Genomic DNA, 17,240 nt, shown 5'->3' on the forward strand with positions numbered 1-17,240 from the left:
CTGACATTTTCAACCTTTCCCTGACCCAGTCTGTAATACCTAGATTTTTCAAGCAGACCACCATAGTCCCTCTGCCCAAGAACGCCAAGGCAACCTCTCTAAATGACTATCTGTAGCCATGAAATGCATTGAAAGCCATGGCTCACATCAACACCATCATCCCAGACACCCTGGACCCACTCCAATTCACATACCCCCTCAACAAATCCACAGATGACGGAATCTCTTTTGCACTCCACATAGCCCTTTCCCACCTGTATAAAATGAACACCTACGTGAGAATGTTGTTCATTGACTACAGCTCAGCGTTCAACACCATAGTGCACTCCAAGCTCATCACTAAGCTAAGGACCCTGGGACTGAACAACTCCCTCTACAAATGGATCCTGTCTTCCGGACAGGTACCCCCAGGTGTGAGGGTAGGCAACAACACATCTGCCACGCTGACCCTCAACACGGGGGCCCCTTTAGGGGTGCGTTCTAAGTCCCCTCCTGTACTCCCTGTTCACCCACGACTGCAACACCATCATTAAGTTTGCCGACGACACGACGGTGGTAGGCCTGATCACCGACAACGAGACAGCCTATAGGTAGCAGGTCAGAGACCTCGCAGTGTGGTGTCAGGACAACAACCTCTCCCTCAATGTAAGCAAGACAAAGGAGCTGATCATCCTCAACTAACCGGTGCCCCCGCACATTGACTCTGCACCGGCACCCCCCTGTATATATTGCTATTTTTTACTGCTCTTCTTTAATTACTTGTTACTTTTATCTCTTATTCTTATCCATGTTTTTTGAAACTGCACTGTCAGGAGCATTTCACTGTAAGGTCTACACCTGTTGTATTCGGCGCATGTGACTAATAAAATTTGATTTGAACTACAGGAAACGACGGGCAGAGGACGCCCCCATTCACATCAACGAGGCTGTAGTGGAGCGGTTCGAGAGCTTTAAGTTCCTCGGTGTATACATCACTAAGGACCTATTATGGTCCAAACACACCAACACAGTCGTGAAGAGGGCATGACAACACCTCTTCCCCCTCAGGAGGCTGAAAAGATTTATCCTGGGCCCTCAGATGATCAAAAGGTTCTACAGCTGCACCATTTTGAGCATCTTGACTGGTTGCATCACCACTTGGTTTGGCAACTGCTTGGCATCTGACCGTAAGGCACTACAGAGGGTAGTGCGTACGGCCCTGTACATCACTAGGGCCGAGCTCCCTGCCATTTATACTAGGCGGTGACAGAGGAAGGCCCCAAAAATTGTCAGACTCCAGCCACCCAAGACCGCTCTCTCTGCTACCGCACGGCAAGCAGTACCAGAGCGCCAAGTCTGGGACCAAAAGGCTCCTGAACAGCTTCTACCCCCAAGCCATAAGACTGCCGAACAGTTCATCAAATGGCCACCCGGAGTATTTATATTGACCTTTTTTTGTTGCACAGACTCTCTTGGACTGGCTCTATGCACACTCACTGGACTCTACCCACACATACTTCACTGCCATCTAACACACACACACACACACACACACACACACACACACACACACACACACACACACACACACACACACACACACACACACACACACACACACACACACACACACACACACACACACACACACACACACACACACACACACACACACACACACACACACACACACACACGCTACTCTGTTGAGCTATCCTGATTGCCTAGTCACTTTTACCCCTGCCTACAGTGCCTTCAAAAAGTATTCACACCCTTTGACTTTTCCCACATTTTGTTGTTTACAAAGTGGGATTCAAATGGATTTAATTGTCCTTTTTTTGTCAATGATCTACACAAAATACTCTCTAATATCAAAGTGGAAGAAGAATTCTAACATTTGTAAAAAAATATATAATAAAAAAAAAAAAACGTAATGAAAAATTAAACACTAATATATCTTGATTAGATAAGTTCAACCCCTGAGTCAATACATGTTAGAATCACCTTTGGCAGGTATTACAGCTGTGAGTCTTTCTTTTGCCCATTGTTCTTTAAATTCTTCAAGCTCTGGCAAGACCATTTCCAGATTGTGCGATAGATTTTCTAGCAGATTTAGGATGACCATCTTACCCATGCTAGACTACGGAGCCGTAATTTATAGATCGGCAGGTAACGGTGCTCGAGCGGCTAGATGTTATTTACCATTCGGCCATCAGATTTGCTACCAATGCTCTTTATAGGACACATCAATGCACTCTATACTCTGTAAAATGGTCATACCTGTCGCAAGACCCACTGGTTGATGCTTATTTATAAACCCTCTTAGGCCTCACATCCCCGCCATCTGAGATACTTACTGCAACCCTCATCCTCCACATACAACTCCCGTTCTGCCAGTCACATTCTGTTAAATGTCCCCAAAGCACACACATTCCTGGGCCGCTCCTCTTTTCAGTTCCCTGCGGCTAGCGACTGGAACGAGCTGCAAAAAACACTCAAACTGGATCGTCTTAACTCCATCTCTTCATTCAAAGACTCAATCATGGACACTCTTACTGACAGTTGTGGCTGCTTCGTGTGATGTATTGTTGTCACTACCTTCTTGCCCTTTGTGCTGTTGTCTGTGCCCAATAATTTGCACCATGTTTTGTGCCGCTGCCATGTGCTGCTACCATGTTGTTGTCATGTGTTGCTACCATACTGTTTTTTCATGTGTTGCTGTCTTGCTATGTTGTTGTCTTAGGTCTCTCTTTATGTAGTGTTGTGGTGTCTCTCTTGTCGTGATGTGTGTTTTGTCCTATATTTTTATTTTTAATCCCAGCAGGAGGCCTTTTGCCTTTTGGTAGGCCGTCATTGTAAATAAGAATTTGTTCTTAATTGACTTGCCTAGTTAAATAAAATAAAATTTTTAAAGAACAAGTCAAAACTGTAACTCGGCTACTCAGGAACATTAATATTTTCTTGTCTTCTCTCCCCAATTTCGTGGTATCCAATTGGTAGTTACAGTCCTTTCCCATCGTGGCAAATCCCGTACAGACTCGGGAGAGGCGAAGGTCGAAAGCCACGCGTCCTCCGAAACACAACCCAGCCAAGGTGCACAGCCAAGGTGCACAGCCCAGCCAAGACGCACCAATGTGTCGGAGGAAAAACCGTACACCTGGCGACTGCGTCAGCGTGCATTGCACCCGGCCTGCCACAGGAGTCGCTAGAGCGCGATGGGACAAGAACATCCCTGCCGGCCAAACCCTCCCCTAACCCGGAAGATGCTGGGCCAATTGTGCGCCGCCCCATGGGTCTCCCGGTCGCAGCCAGCTGCGAAAGAGCTTGGACTCCAACCAGGATCTCTAGTGACACAGCTAGCACAGCGATGTAGTGCCTTACACCACTGCACCACTTATATTTTCTTCTTGGTAAGCAACTCCAGTGTAGATTTCACTTTGTGTTTTAGGTTATTGTCCTGCTGAAAGGTGAATTCAGCAGGACAGTGTCCGGTGGAATATTTTTTTTCTGTACAGGCTTCCTTCTTTTCACTCTGTCAATTAAGTTAGTAGTGTGGAGTAACTACAATGTTGTTGATCCATCCTTAGTTTTCTCCTATCACAGACATTAAACTCTAACTTTTTTTAAAAGATGGTGAAATCTCTGAGCGGTTTCCTTCCTCTCCGGCAACTGAGTTAGGAAGGACACATGTATCTTTGGAGTGAATGGGTGTACTGATACACCAGCCAAAGTGTAATTAATAACATCACCACGCTCAAAGGGAAATTCATTTTTTTTGTTTTTGTTTTTACCCATCTACCAATAGATGCACTTCTTTGCGAGGCATTGGAAAACCTCCCTGGTCTTTGTGGTTGAATCTGTGTTTGAAATTCACTGTTCGATTGAGGGGCCTTACAGATAATTGTATGTGTGGGGTACATGAGGTAGTCATTAAAAAAATCATGTTAAACACTATTAATGCACACAGACTTGTTAACTTCTCTAGGGTAGGAATTCGAAAATTCTGAATTTTGGATGAAAAGCATGCCCAAATTAAACTGCCAGCTACTCATCCCCAGAAGATAAGATATGCATATTATTAGTAGATTTGGATAGAAAACACTCTGACGTTTCTAAAACTGTTTGAATCATGTCTGTGAGTATAACAGAACTTATTTAGCACGCAAAACCCCGAGGACAAACCATTCAGATATTTTTTTTTTTTGAGGTCGCTCTCTTTTCAATGAGTTTTCATTGGGAAACCAGATCTCTAATCCGCTTCCACTGGATGTCAACAGTCTTGAGAAATTGGTTGAGGTTATTCCTTTGTGTAATGAAGAAGAACGGCCATCTTGAACGAGAGTCACATGAAGTGTCCTGTTAGATAGAAGCGCGTGACCAGAAAGCTATCTACACAGATTATCCCGTCTTCAATTTTATTGATTATTAACATTAAAAAATACCTAAAGTTTTATTACAAAAGTAGTTAGAAATTTTTTGGCAAAGTTTACAGGTAACCTTTGAGATATTTTGTAGAACACGTTTGAGCAAGTTGGAACCGGTGTTTTTCTGGATCAAACGCGCCAAATAAATAGACATTTTGGATATACTGTATATCGACGGAGTTAATCGAACAAAAGGACCATTTGTGATGTTTATGGGACATATTGGAGTGCCAACAACAGAAGCTCGTCAAAGGTAAGGCATGAATTATATTTTTATTTCTGAGTTTTGTGTCGCGCCTGCAGGGTTGAAATATGCTTCTCTGTCTTTGTTTACTATTGTGCTATCCTCAGATAATAGCATCGTTTGCTTTCGCCGAAAAGCCTATTTGAATTCTGACATGTTGGCTGGATTCACAACCAGTGTAGCTTTAATTTGGTATCTTTCATGTGTGATTTAATGAAAGTTTGATTTTTATAGTAATTGTCATAGTAATTAATTTGAATTTGGCGCTATGCATTTTCTCTGGCTTTTTGCCAAGCGAGACAGTAGCGTCCCGCCTAAACTCAGATTTTTGGATATAAATATGAACTTTACCGAACAAAACATACATGTATTGTGTAACATGAAGTCCTATGAGTGTCATCTGATGAAGATCATCAAAAGTTAGTGATTAATTTTATCTCTATTTCTGCTTTTTGTTACTCCTCTCTTTGGCTGGAAAAATGGCTGTCTTTTTCTGTGACTTGGCTTATACCTAATATAATCGTTTGGTGTGCTTTCGTCGTAAAACCTTTTTGAAATCGGACACTTTGGCTGGATTCACAACAAGTGTATCTTTAAAATGGTGTAAAATACTTGTATGTTTGAGGAATTTAAATTATGGGATTTCTGTTGTTTTGAATTTGGCGCCCTGCAGTTTCACTGGCTGTTGACGAGGTGGGATGCTACCGTCCCACATACCCTAGAAAGGTTAAGCAAATTTTGACTCCATTGCCATAACAAAGGGGTTGAATACTTATTGACTCAAGACATTTCAGCCTTTCATTTTTTTAAATTTCGAAAAACACAATTCCACTTTGACATAGGATATTGTGTGTAGGCCAGTGACCAACAAATCTCAATTTAATCCATTTTTAATTCAGGCTATAACACAAAATGTGGGAAAAGTCAAGGGGTGTGAATACTTTCTGAAGGCACTGTACATATTACCTCAACTACTTCGTACCCCTGCACATTGACACGGTACCAGTCCTCCTATATAGCCTCGTTATTGTTATTTTTTGTGTGAATTTTTTTCAGACTTTTTAACTCTGCATTGTTGGGATAAGGCTCGTAAGTAAACATTTCACGATAAAGTCTACACCTCTTGTATTCGGTGCATGTCACAAATACAATATTATTTGATTAATACTACATTCAAATGAAGAACAAGATGGCATAACCATTCATGTTTCTTAAACTAATCTAAATAAAGGACCTTAACTTTGCTCATGATTCAGCATGGTTGAGTTAAGCAGGAATCATTGGTGTTGTGGAGAAGGGTGGTTGGGTAGGTACAGTACCTGTAAATGTCTTGCCACTGATAGCAGTAGTATTCCAAACAGGAATCCATTGTACTGGAAATGAATGTCTGGATGGAAACGCTAAGGACTTGAGAGACTAGCTGGTTAATACCTGTTATGGTAGCTAACAGCATTAAGTGATCCCTATTAACCACTTATTTTTCTAGCGTATTTCTCTAGACTGCTTAGTTACAGCTCTATAGAGTTGAATTGCCATCTTGTCAACACAGTTGGGTCATGTTCATTAGGGCAGTTGGTGGTCTTACCTTTTGACCCGATGAAGATCTTTGTGGATCAAAAAGTAAATTAAGGTGGTAATTCGGAGCAAATTCAGTGTGCAGGCCTTTCTCTTCTTTTCATGTTCATAAGGGCACACCGTTTTAAAACAGGAGTTTTATATGAGTTTCCTATTGGACAGGTCTCGGTAATCCTTCCATGTTTCAGTGTGTTTTCTTTCATTTTGAGGCCTGAAGAACACAACCCAGCTCTCAGAGTAGTGACTGAAGGATACGGTCAACGATGAGGAGGCCAAAGTTCCACAAAAGCAGAGCTGCCAGGATGAAAAATGGATGCCCCAGGAGGTCCTTGGAACCCTTCTCTTCTCTCACACTTCTACAGCATCTGGAGGAAGAGAGAAAAACAGTGGTTATAAATGGGGGACTGAAACATACACTGTACAGTATATACAAAACACAAAAAAACACAAAAAAATCCTTAAAGAGGCAGTCAAAAACATGATTTTCCTGTGTGTTAAATATATTTCCACACTATTAGGTTGGAATAATACTATGCAATCGTGAAAATGATGATGCCCTTTTAGTGTAAGAGCTGTTTGAAAAGTACCTGAAAAGTCAGCTTGTTTTGCATGGGTGGGGTTTTTGCTATAAATTATCAGACCAATAACAAAGAGTGTGCCCTCCTCTCTGCCAATAATGTACAGTTATGAACATAACTACTGTTCCCTGAATGAGGGAACAAGGTATAACATAGTATGGGGAGTCAACGACCAATCACATTCACCTGAAGAAAACTAAAACACACCCAATGGGCTAATAAATGCAGAGCCTGCCCTTGCAAGCCCCACCTTCCTAGCTATAACACCAGCGCTCCCATTACTTTCCTCAATTCAGTACTGCTCTTCAGCAAGCCCAAACCACCTGACGGTGCGGCCCAAAATATGTTATACCTCGTTCCCTCCTTCAGGGAACAGTGGGTATATTCATAAATGTTACCTTTCAGTCAGTCCAAAACAACAGAACACCTGTCGTGACTTGGTAAAGCGCACATGCACGCTGCATAGCACCGACCAGAGTCGTTGAACCACAGCAGCCCGAGGCTCAAACCCACAGGAAGCCTGCAGTAGCCTGGGAACTGTGTACTCACGCGCTACCATGACAGCACAAGGCTCAAACCCACAGAGAACTGTGGTAACCAGGATAAAACACTGCCTAACATCGACCACGGCGGCCCAAGTCCATAGACCTTACTGGTTCCAAAAAGGCTTGCACAGAGACCAAAGGAGTCTGGAATGTCAGAACTCACACAAGGAACTGCAAGTCCAAAACAACATGACACCTGCTGTGACTTGATAATGCGCAACCCCCCTGAAAGTGTATCCGCACCCACGTTGAGAGATCCGGAGGGTGTATGCGCACTGCGCCCTAAGAGCAGATAATGGGTTAGGAGAGAGACTGCCTGTTGATGTACGCCACCGACGTCGTGCTCACCCTGCGGGACACTACCCGGCCCATGGGAACCCCCTGCGACAACAAGGAGTCAACGCCCTCAGGCGCGACTGGGATACCTTGAGCAACTGATGGCAATGGCGAGATGCGTCCAGATGTGTATCTACAGTGCCTTCAGAAAGTATTCACACCCTTTGACTTTTCCAACATTTTGTTGTGTTACAAAGTGGATTTAAAATGGTTTCATTGTTTTTTTTTGTCAACGATCTACACAAAATACTCTAACGTCAAAGTGGAATTCTTTTTTTTTTTTTTATTGTTAAGAAATTATGAAAAAAAACTACTATATCTTGATTACGTAAGCATTCAACCCCCTGAGTAAGTACATGTTTGAATTACCTTTAGCCGCGATTACAGCTGTGAGTCTTTCTGGGTAAGTCTCTAAGAGCATTCCACACCTGGATTGAGCAACATTTGCCCATTACTCTTTAAAAAAAAAAATATTCAAGCTCTGTCATATTGGTTGTTGATCATTGCTAGACAACCATTTTCAGGTCTTGCCATAGATTAGAAAAATTTAAGTCAAAACTGTAACTCGGCCACTCAGGAACATTCACTGTCTTCTTGGTAAGCAACTCCTGTGTAGATTTGGCCTTGTGTTTTATATTATTGTCCTGCTGAAAGGTGAATTTATCTCCCAGTGTCTGGTGGAAAGCAGACAACCAGATTTTCTTCTAGGATTTTTCCTGTGCTTAACTCCATTCCGTTTCTTTTTTATCCTGAAAAACTCCACAGCCCCTAATGATTACAAGCATACAGATAACATGATGCAGCCACCACTATGCTTGAAAATATGGAGAGTGGTACTCAATGTATTGTATTTTCCCTAAAAATAACACTTTGTATTCAGGACTAAAACTTTTGCAGTATTAATTTAGTGACTTGTTGCAAACGGGATAGAAGACAGTGTCTGATGGATCATTTGTATTATGTACAGGCTTCCTTCTTTTCACTCTGTCAATTAGGTTAGCATTGTGGAGTAACTGCAGTTGTTGATCCATCCTCAGTTCTCCCCTATTCCAGCCATTAAACTCTGTAACTGTTTTAAAGTCACCATTGGCCTCATGGTGAAATCCCTGAGCTGTTTCCTTCCTCTCCGGCAAATGAGTTAAGATGGATGCATGTATCGTTGTAGTGACTGAGTGTATTGATACACCATCCAAAGTGTAATTAATAACTTCACCATATAGGTGTCCTACCAATAGGTGTCCTTCTTTATGAGGCATTGGAGAAACACCCTGGTCTTTGTGGTTGAATCTGTGTTTGATATTCACTGCTTGACTAAGGGACCTTACAGATTGTATGTGTGGGGGTACAGAGATGAGGTAGTCTTTACAAAATCATGTTAAACACTATAATTGCACACAGAGTGAATCCATGCAACTTGTGACTTGTTCAGCAAATTTGTAAAAATGTATAAAAACACTATTCCACTTTGACGCCATGGGGTACTGTGTGTAGGCCAGTGACAAAACATCTACATCTAAGGCTGTAACACAACAAAATGTGGAATAAGTCAAAGGTGTAAATACTTTGTGAAGGCACTGTACGTAAACCAATTGCTGGGACGCACCGACTGTATTAGCCACCGAAGTGTGAGCATTTTGAACTTGCACTCCTTGAGGTGCTTGTCCAAACCACGCAAGTCCAGGATGGGACACAGCGTTCCATTGCTGTTTGGAACTCGAAAATACAGGTTGTACCAACCGCTCTGTGCTTCCGACATGGGAACCACCCGAATAGCCCACTTCCAAAGAGAGGAAATCTTCTCTCTCAAAACAGGCGATAGGACACACCCACGGTGACGCCTTGAATGCCCGCCGCTGGGCGGAGCATGCGGTCAACCACCTATATATTGTCATCTGGAGGGGTGGAGCACCACCTTGAGGACTTGGATAATGTGGTTATTTTGTCATGTCCTCACACACCCGCCACTCTTGTGCCTGAAGAGAGTGATTTATGCTCACATATGGGTGATACCATACTTTCGATACCCTCGGACACCATAGGGCCTTGGGTAAAAGGGTTTGGCAGGTGTAGGCCGTCATTGTAAATAAGAATTTGTTCTTAACTGACTTGCCTAGTTAAATAAAATAAATATTTAACAAAGCACTGGACTTACTACTGCAAGTCCCTCTGGATAAGAGTATCCACCAAATGTAAATGTTCAATGTCACCATTGACAGCCATTCTCAGTGGTGCATGACATTGAAGCCCAGCATATGAAAAAGATTGGGGTCCAGATATCATACCCAAGTCTCCTAGTCATAAACCAGAGTTGGACGGGCATGCACGTGAATTTTCCTAGAAGGAAGGTGATATTGCACATGTTCCCAACATGACTTGAACGCAGCAAGAAAGCACTGTTACTTATTGTTTTTGCTTCTCCTCGGAACGAGACTGCATGGACTCCATAGTTGAGACAAATCAAATTGTATTTGTCACATACACGTTTTTAGCAGATGTTATTGAGAGTGTAGCGAAATGCTTGTGCTTCTAGTTCCGACAGGGTAGCAATATCTAACAAGTAATATCTAGCAATTCACAGCATATACCCAATACACACAAATCTAAGTAAAAGAATGGAATTAAGAAAATATAAATATACGGACGGGCAATGTCAGAGAAGAATAGACTAAGATACAGTAGATATAATAGAATACAGTATAAACATATGAGATGAGTAATGCAAGATATGTAAACATTATTAAAGTGATTATTTAAAGTGACTGACTAGTGTTCCATTTATTAAAGTGGCCAAGGACTTCAAGTAAACTCAAAAAAAAGAAACCTCCCTTTTTCAGGACCAAAGATAAAGATAATTCGTAAAAATCCAAATAACTTCACAGATCTTAATTTAAAACACTGTTTCCCATGCTTGTTCAATGAACCATAAACAATGAATGAACATGCACCTGTGGAACGGTTGTTAAGACACTAATGGCTTACAGACGGTAGGCGATTAAGGTCACAGTTATGAAAACTTAGGACACTAAAAGAGGCCTTTCTACAGACTCTGAAAAACACCAAAAGAAAGATGCCCAGGGTCCCTGCTCATCTGCGTGAACGTGCCTTAGGCATGCTGCAAGGATGCATGAGGACTGCAGATGTGGGCAGTGCAATAAATTGCAATGTCCATACTGTGAGACGCCTAAGACAGCGCTACAGGGAGACAGAACGGACAGCTGATCGTCCTCGCAGTGGCAGACCACGTGTAACAACACAGGATCGGTACATCCGAACATCACACCTGCGGGACAGGTACAGGATGGCAACAACAACTGCCCGAGTTACACCAGGAACGCACAATCCCTCCATCAGTGCTCAGACTGTCCACAATAGGCTGAGAGAGGCTGGACTGAGGGCTTGTAGGCCTGTTGTAAGGCAGGTCCTCACCAGACATCACTGGCAACAACGTCGCCTATGGGCACAAACCCACAGTCGCTGGACCAGACAGGACTGGCAAAAAGTGCTCTTCACTGACGAGTCGAGTTGTGGTTTTGTCTCACCAGGGGTGATGGTCGGATTCGTTTATCGTCGAAGGAAAAAACGTTACACCAAGGCCTGTACTCTGGAGCGGGATCGATTTGGAGGTGGATCCGTCATGGTCTGGGGCGGTGTGTCACAGCATCATCGGACTGAGCTTGTTGTCATTGCAGGCAATCTAAACACTGTGCGTTACAGGGAAGACATCCTCCTCCCTCATGTGGTACCCTTCCTGCAGACTCATCCTGACATGACCCTCCAGCATGACAATGCCACCAGCCGTACTGCTCATTCTGTGCGTGATTTCCTGCAAGACAGGAATGTCAGTGTTCTGCCATAGCCAGCGAAGAGCCCGGATCTCTATCCCATTGAGCACGTCTGGGACCTGTTGGATCGGAGGGTGAGGGCTAGGGCCATTCCCCTCAGAAATGTCTGGAAACTTGCAGGTGCCTTGGCGGAAGAGTGGGATAACATCTCACAGCAAGAACTGGCAAATCTGGTGCAGTCCATGAGGAGATGCACTGCAGTACTTAATGCAGCTGGTGGCCACACCAGATACTGACTGTTACTTTTGATTTTGACACCCCCCCTCCTTTGTTCAGGGACACAATATTTAATTTCTGTTAGTCACATCTGTGGATGTCTCAGTTGTTGAATCTTGTTATGTTCATACAAATATTTACACATGTTAAGTTTGCTGAAAATAAACGCAGTTGACAGTAATAGGACGTTTCTTTTTTTGCTGAGTTTAATGTGTATGTACGCTGCAGCCTCTCTGTGCAGTCCTTTGGTGAAATTGGTTTGCCCAAAACACATTCCCCCCGCTCCGGTAGGCTATTTATGACACTGGTCCACTGAAACCAGCCGTGCTCTATTCGTAAGCGAACGACTAAGAGTACCCTCTGAGATGAGGTGGCTAGCTAGCAACTTGGCTGAAAATGAGTTATTCCAGGTAAAAAAAAACTGAAAGAGAGTCAAGCTCTACCGCAGTCATCACAGGTTGTAAAACTTTACCCAGGAGGAAAGCCATAGCGCCGGGTTGCTGCTCTGCAAGCCCAGCGCGATAGCCGTGGCATAGATATAAAGCTGTCGGAGCTAGCTCATCCATCTCTTTCTCGGAACCAGTCAGAGATACAGTACCACATCCTTTCCAGAATGCAGTTCCTGAAAACCTTCAGGGAAGCAGAGAATCCAAGTCTCTCGCATGATAGGCGGGGAACAACTCCGACCCGTCTCCGGCAGCCCTGAGACCGCCGTAACACCGTTCTTTTCAAAGAGATGCCCTTCTCCAGTAAACCTTCCTAAGAAGTCAGCATAAAACAGTCTGAACTCAGCCGGTGACAGCGATCACACGAGCTGGTCCGAGCCAAGGCAGCCTGAGGGTGTTTCCACCCCCGGCAAACAGGACAGCACTTGTGAGTATCTTTACATTTTCATTGTGAAACCACATGCCCTATGGCATGGTCGGAGGTTCAAATCTGACTGGTTAGCCTTTTTGAATTTACTCTTACCACTGGTCATCTTAATCAAGCAAGGAAACACTGGCTACACAAGCCGAGCAGAAGAGGTAGGCTTTTGGCAAACACAAATCCTACCTAAGCAAAGAAGAATTAGCTACACAAGCAGAGAAGTAGTTAGCTTTTAGCAAACACAAATGATACCAACACCCAAAACACGCAATATCTAGGGGGACAAGTACTCTCTCCCCACTAACAGACACCCAAGTCAGAGCAGAATCCAGTAGTCTTGAAAAATTGCGTGTCACGTTTATGGGGTCAATTTCACGCCATATGAATTTAATTCAAAATAAAATTAATTGTGAACATGAAAAATAAAGTTGAATGTAACCATTATATTTTCGAGGACTGGTGGTCGTTGGCTGTTGAAATCAAAAGCCAAACAATTGAAAGGAAAATGTATAGAATTGTAAAGAAAAATAAGACATTAAAACCAAAACTTGTAAGCAAATAATTTTAAAGCGAGTGCAAAACTCTGACAAATGATTAAAACATATATTTGAAAAATAATGTAAAAAAACGTTTTCGGTTCAACTTTCCCAGCAACCAATCCTATTGAATACATTTTGCCTGCATGCACTACCTTCTGGTTTCGCTACTCTTTGCTATCAATGTGTTTCTTTGCGTTCACTGCCAGTCTTTTCTATTGTGAGTTTTGGCATTATTTTCCCGTGAAGGGCAGGGTTTAGAGGGAGGCGTAGACAATGAGTCTCCATTGGTCAGCTAGGTTTGGAGTGACGGTTCGTCTTAACCCAATCAATGAACACGATAGACTTTTTTATATTGCCTACTTAAGTAGACGGTCTGACGTCACCTCGTTTTAGGGTTTTGCTAACGTACTTCAAAAGTGTCAGTCACGGGTCAATAATGCACGGATATCAGAAGCATGTCTATCTAATAGATTTAATGACAAACCATCTAACTACTTAGGTAAACATATGAATTACCTGTTGCACAACGTTCGGCGCAGGTGTATGACGAACCAGTTACCAACACCTGCGCCGAACGTTGCGCAGGTAAACATATGAATAGGTAAACATATGAATAGGTAAACATATGAGGTAAACATATGAATTACCTGTTGCACAACGTTCGGTGCAGGTGTATGGCGAACCAGTTACCAACACCTGCGCCGAACGCCGACCGATGGTTTGTCATTAGATTTTTCTCCGCAACCTGATCCACCCATATAGAAGTGTTCCGAGAGCCGATTGGTGACCCGCCAAATAACACTAATTTATTAGGCTATTCCAGAATCAAATAGGATATAGACTGCAAAAATAGCCTACATATATTTTGTAGGCTATTGTCTAATCAAAATTTTACCAGCCACACAGGTTTAAGCTTTATATGGCCTGTGTATGGTTTAAATGAAGGAAAGCCTGAAGTAATGTAATAAGTAACTGAATTATTGTAAACAAATATCTGCTTGCACTTTTGCAGGCTGTGTATCCATCTACCGGGTTGTTGTCCTCCTTGTCCAGAATGACTCCAAAATCCTTCCAAACTGGGGTTTCACTCGCACAGCACCTGTTTCCATGATGGTGTATCTCACCATCATAACCTTCTTTATTTCTCCTTACATTAGCCATTTTCGCTTGAGCTAAGAGTCTGGAAAAATAAACTTGCCAATGTATTGTCGTGTGGTGAAAGGGAACATAAGCTCTGCAGGTGGACATATTAGGAATGTTTCAGAACCACACAAATAGCCTCCTAATGGACAATTCCCTGCTCCACTCTCTCGCTGGGTGGCTGGTAGCCTAGGCCATATCTGCCTCACCGCTCACATAGCCTAATGGAAAACACAACAAGCTCCTGGGTTTGTAAAAAAATTATATTATCATCATATAAAACATTTCTGACCTGCAATATAATTGTTCTGAATTGCGAGCCGACCTGCGAGTTGAAAGAATGTTTTCATTCCACCTGCCAGTTGATTTATTTGCAGCTCAACTGCAGGAAAATCATGTGTATCCAACCCGATGCAGGACTCTACCTCAATCAGACTGCTCCCAGACAGTCCTAGCAAAATTATTGCTTTTGAAAATGCTTTCTGCTAAGAAGATATTTTTGTTTATTTTTGACCATTTCAATTGTAAACAATCCCAGAAAGCACTTAATTGTTACCCAGAAATGATAAACACAGCTGCATTATACCTTAAAAGTCTGAGCATGATGACCAATGTAGTACATGTCTATTTATGATACTTTAATACTTAAGGCATCCTCCATGCATAAAACATATTTGCATTTCTTTAGCTTCTCCCTTTCCCCTGGAGAAAACACTCACTCTTTGACAGCGTAAATGAAGACCATGTCCGTCACGATGACAGAGAGCCTCTGGAAAAGGACGGTAGCAGGACTGGTGTAGATGAGATTCTGAACCACCAGCATCTCCTTGTCAAAGTGCTGAGCCACGTGGGACAGGCCATACTCAAACCAGGCAAACAAAGGAGGGTAGTCCAGGGTCCACTCTGAGGTGTTCTACACAGAAAGACAAACACACAGTCATAAACATTTGTATTCTATAGGTAAAATTTGACTTCCGACAGGCAATGCTCCCTCTATTTTGTGGGGGCAGTGAGCAAATTTCAGGTCTGATGAGCGCAAACTTTAACATTCTGAAAATTCTGTGCATCTTCCAGCGTGCGTTTACTGTGAACACTGAAGCTGTACCCACTTTACGTTACAGTTTAAGAAAGTGGTCAAGTAGGCTCCTGGGGATGATCATAATGTAGGCCTACCAGAGTGGCCTACCATCTGAAACAATAGAGAAAATGCATTCCATAACATGGAAATAGCTGTTCTATCATTCAGCCTACAATGGCCAATGTATGGTGTTCAATGAAGGCCTACTTTCCATTCAACTTTTGAAAAAAAACATGCAGGGCTTGACATTAACCTGTTTATCCACTTGTCCTTCAGAACTGGAGGTGATTGAAAATGTTGTTGTGTTGTTTAATTCAAGAAACCACTTTACAAAATAAAATGCATTATTCCCATACCATTATTACAGTGAATCAGACAAATGATGCTACCCTCTGCCTATTGGCAAAAAAAAATTAAAAACTCTTTACCCAACTCGCTTTTCAAAGATGTCTAGAAATGTACACATTTTGTGCTCTTGTAAGAAGCAATCACTCCCCCATTGCTTACTACAAATGATCTATAACGGGGCTAATAACTCACTAACTAGCAAAGGATATGAACAAATGTGCACAAGTGGCAACAGGCAGCTCTTGCTTTGATCTCAAAACAAACTAATCTACTCACGACCACTTATGCAGTAAACACATTCCAGTTCAAAGTGAATGGCACAGATGCATTATGGCAATGGTTTATTTGCATATAGGCCTACAGCAGCTCTGATTGGTTATGGCGCACTGGTCTATGTAGAGTACAGGCCTGTCAATGCTATAGAATCCTACTCCAACGCATTCTGCCTACAACAAAATCTCTTGCTTAGTTAGTTTTGCAGAGTTTCGGTATGTTGCATTATGTTTAAAGTCTGAGCATGATGACCAATGTTGTACATGTCTATGTATGAGAAAGTGGCTAATATTGCGTTGATTCCACCACTGCCTACATGTACATAGTACGTCAATTACCTCGACTAATGATATTTTAGAGGTAACATTGCCGACAGGTAGCGTCACTCTTCCCTCAATCTCCATGTGAATTCGTCACGCGCAAAATAATGATTTAGCTACAGGATTTGTAGCTTGAAATAGCACTTAAGGGGTGAGTGACACACTTTTATACATGCATAATACATGATTTGTATGTATGTACAGTATGTATGTATGCATGTATGCATGCATGTACAAACCTCATGGTACCATTCTGACACAGGAAAGCTGTGAGTGATGGCGAGCCAGTTCCTGTGAACCTCAAAATCTGTGGAATGACTGAAATATCCAGAAAACACTGTCATAGTCAACGACACAACACAATGTACCTCACTGTTAAAAAAAACGTTACACAGATAGTTATAGGACAGTGTAGTTAGGAGGTTTGATGCTCTTATGACACATTTTCCTGGTGAGAAGAAAAGCCCTAACCACTTATTTATAGTTAGTTATTTGTGTAAACGTGTATGGTTGAATAACTTTTTCAATAGTGGCAAAGCTGCCAACGCAGATATCAAGCTAACGCTAGCTAGCGACACAACTAATCAATGAAGTAGAACAGATAAGATACGTTGAAATATACATGTTTAGAAATATATTATAAATTATTTGAATGTTTCACTTACTATGCGTTTATCAAAATACATTTCATGAAAGAAACGCCAAGTGCTAATGCAGGAAACCAACTCCAGTCGTCTGCTCTGGGCGTCGCCATGACAGTTTTTGGGGGGGGTTTGTAAAAATAAACTTTATTGAGATGTACAGTATTTTGATGTACAGTATCGGTTCTAGACTGTTACGCGGTCCTCCCCGCAATCACATTGTCGAATTAGCACATTCAATTATACAAACAAAGCAAAAGAAGACGAGTAGAAATATTGAATTGTTAGCTAGATA

The 17,240-nt window shown here is 42.4% G+C and overlaps 1 protein-coding gene across 2 annotated transcripts in view; it reads right to left on the bottom strand.

Annotated features, from left to right (window-relative positions):
• Positions 1-17,188, bottom strand: part of alg8 (ALG8 alpha-1,3-glucosyltransferase) — a 35,034-nt gene extending 17,846 nt beyond the window's left edge. For both annotated transcript variants that reach the window (XM_071337476.1, XM_071337475.1), the window contains exons 1-5: positions 16,970-17,188; positions 16,544-16,622; positions 15,005-15,198; positions 6,478-6,587; positions 5,967-6,034 (exon numbers count right to left, since the gene is read on the bottom strand). In XM_071337476.1, the coding sequence (XP_071193577.1) occupies positions 5,967-6,034; positions 6,478-6,587; positions 15,005-15,198; positions 16,544-16,622; positions 16,970-17,058 (540 nt within the window). In that variant the 5' untranslated portion in view covers positions 17,059-17,188. The remainder of the gene's footprint in view (positions 1-5,966; positions 6,035-6,477; positions 6,588-15,004; positions 15,199-16,543; positions 16,623-16,969) is intronic.
• Between the last annotated feature and the right edge of the window lie 52 nt (positions 17,189-17,240).

Source organism: Salvelinus alpinus, chromosome 13 (genome assembly GCF_045679555.1).
Source record: "Salvelinus alpinus chromosome 13, SLU_Salpinus.1, whole genome shotgun sequence".
NCBI lineage: Eukaryota > Metazoa > Chordata > Actinopteri > Salmoniformes > Salmonidae > Salvelinus > Salvelinus alpinus.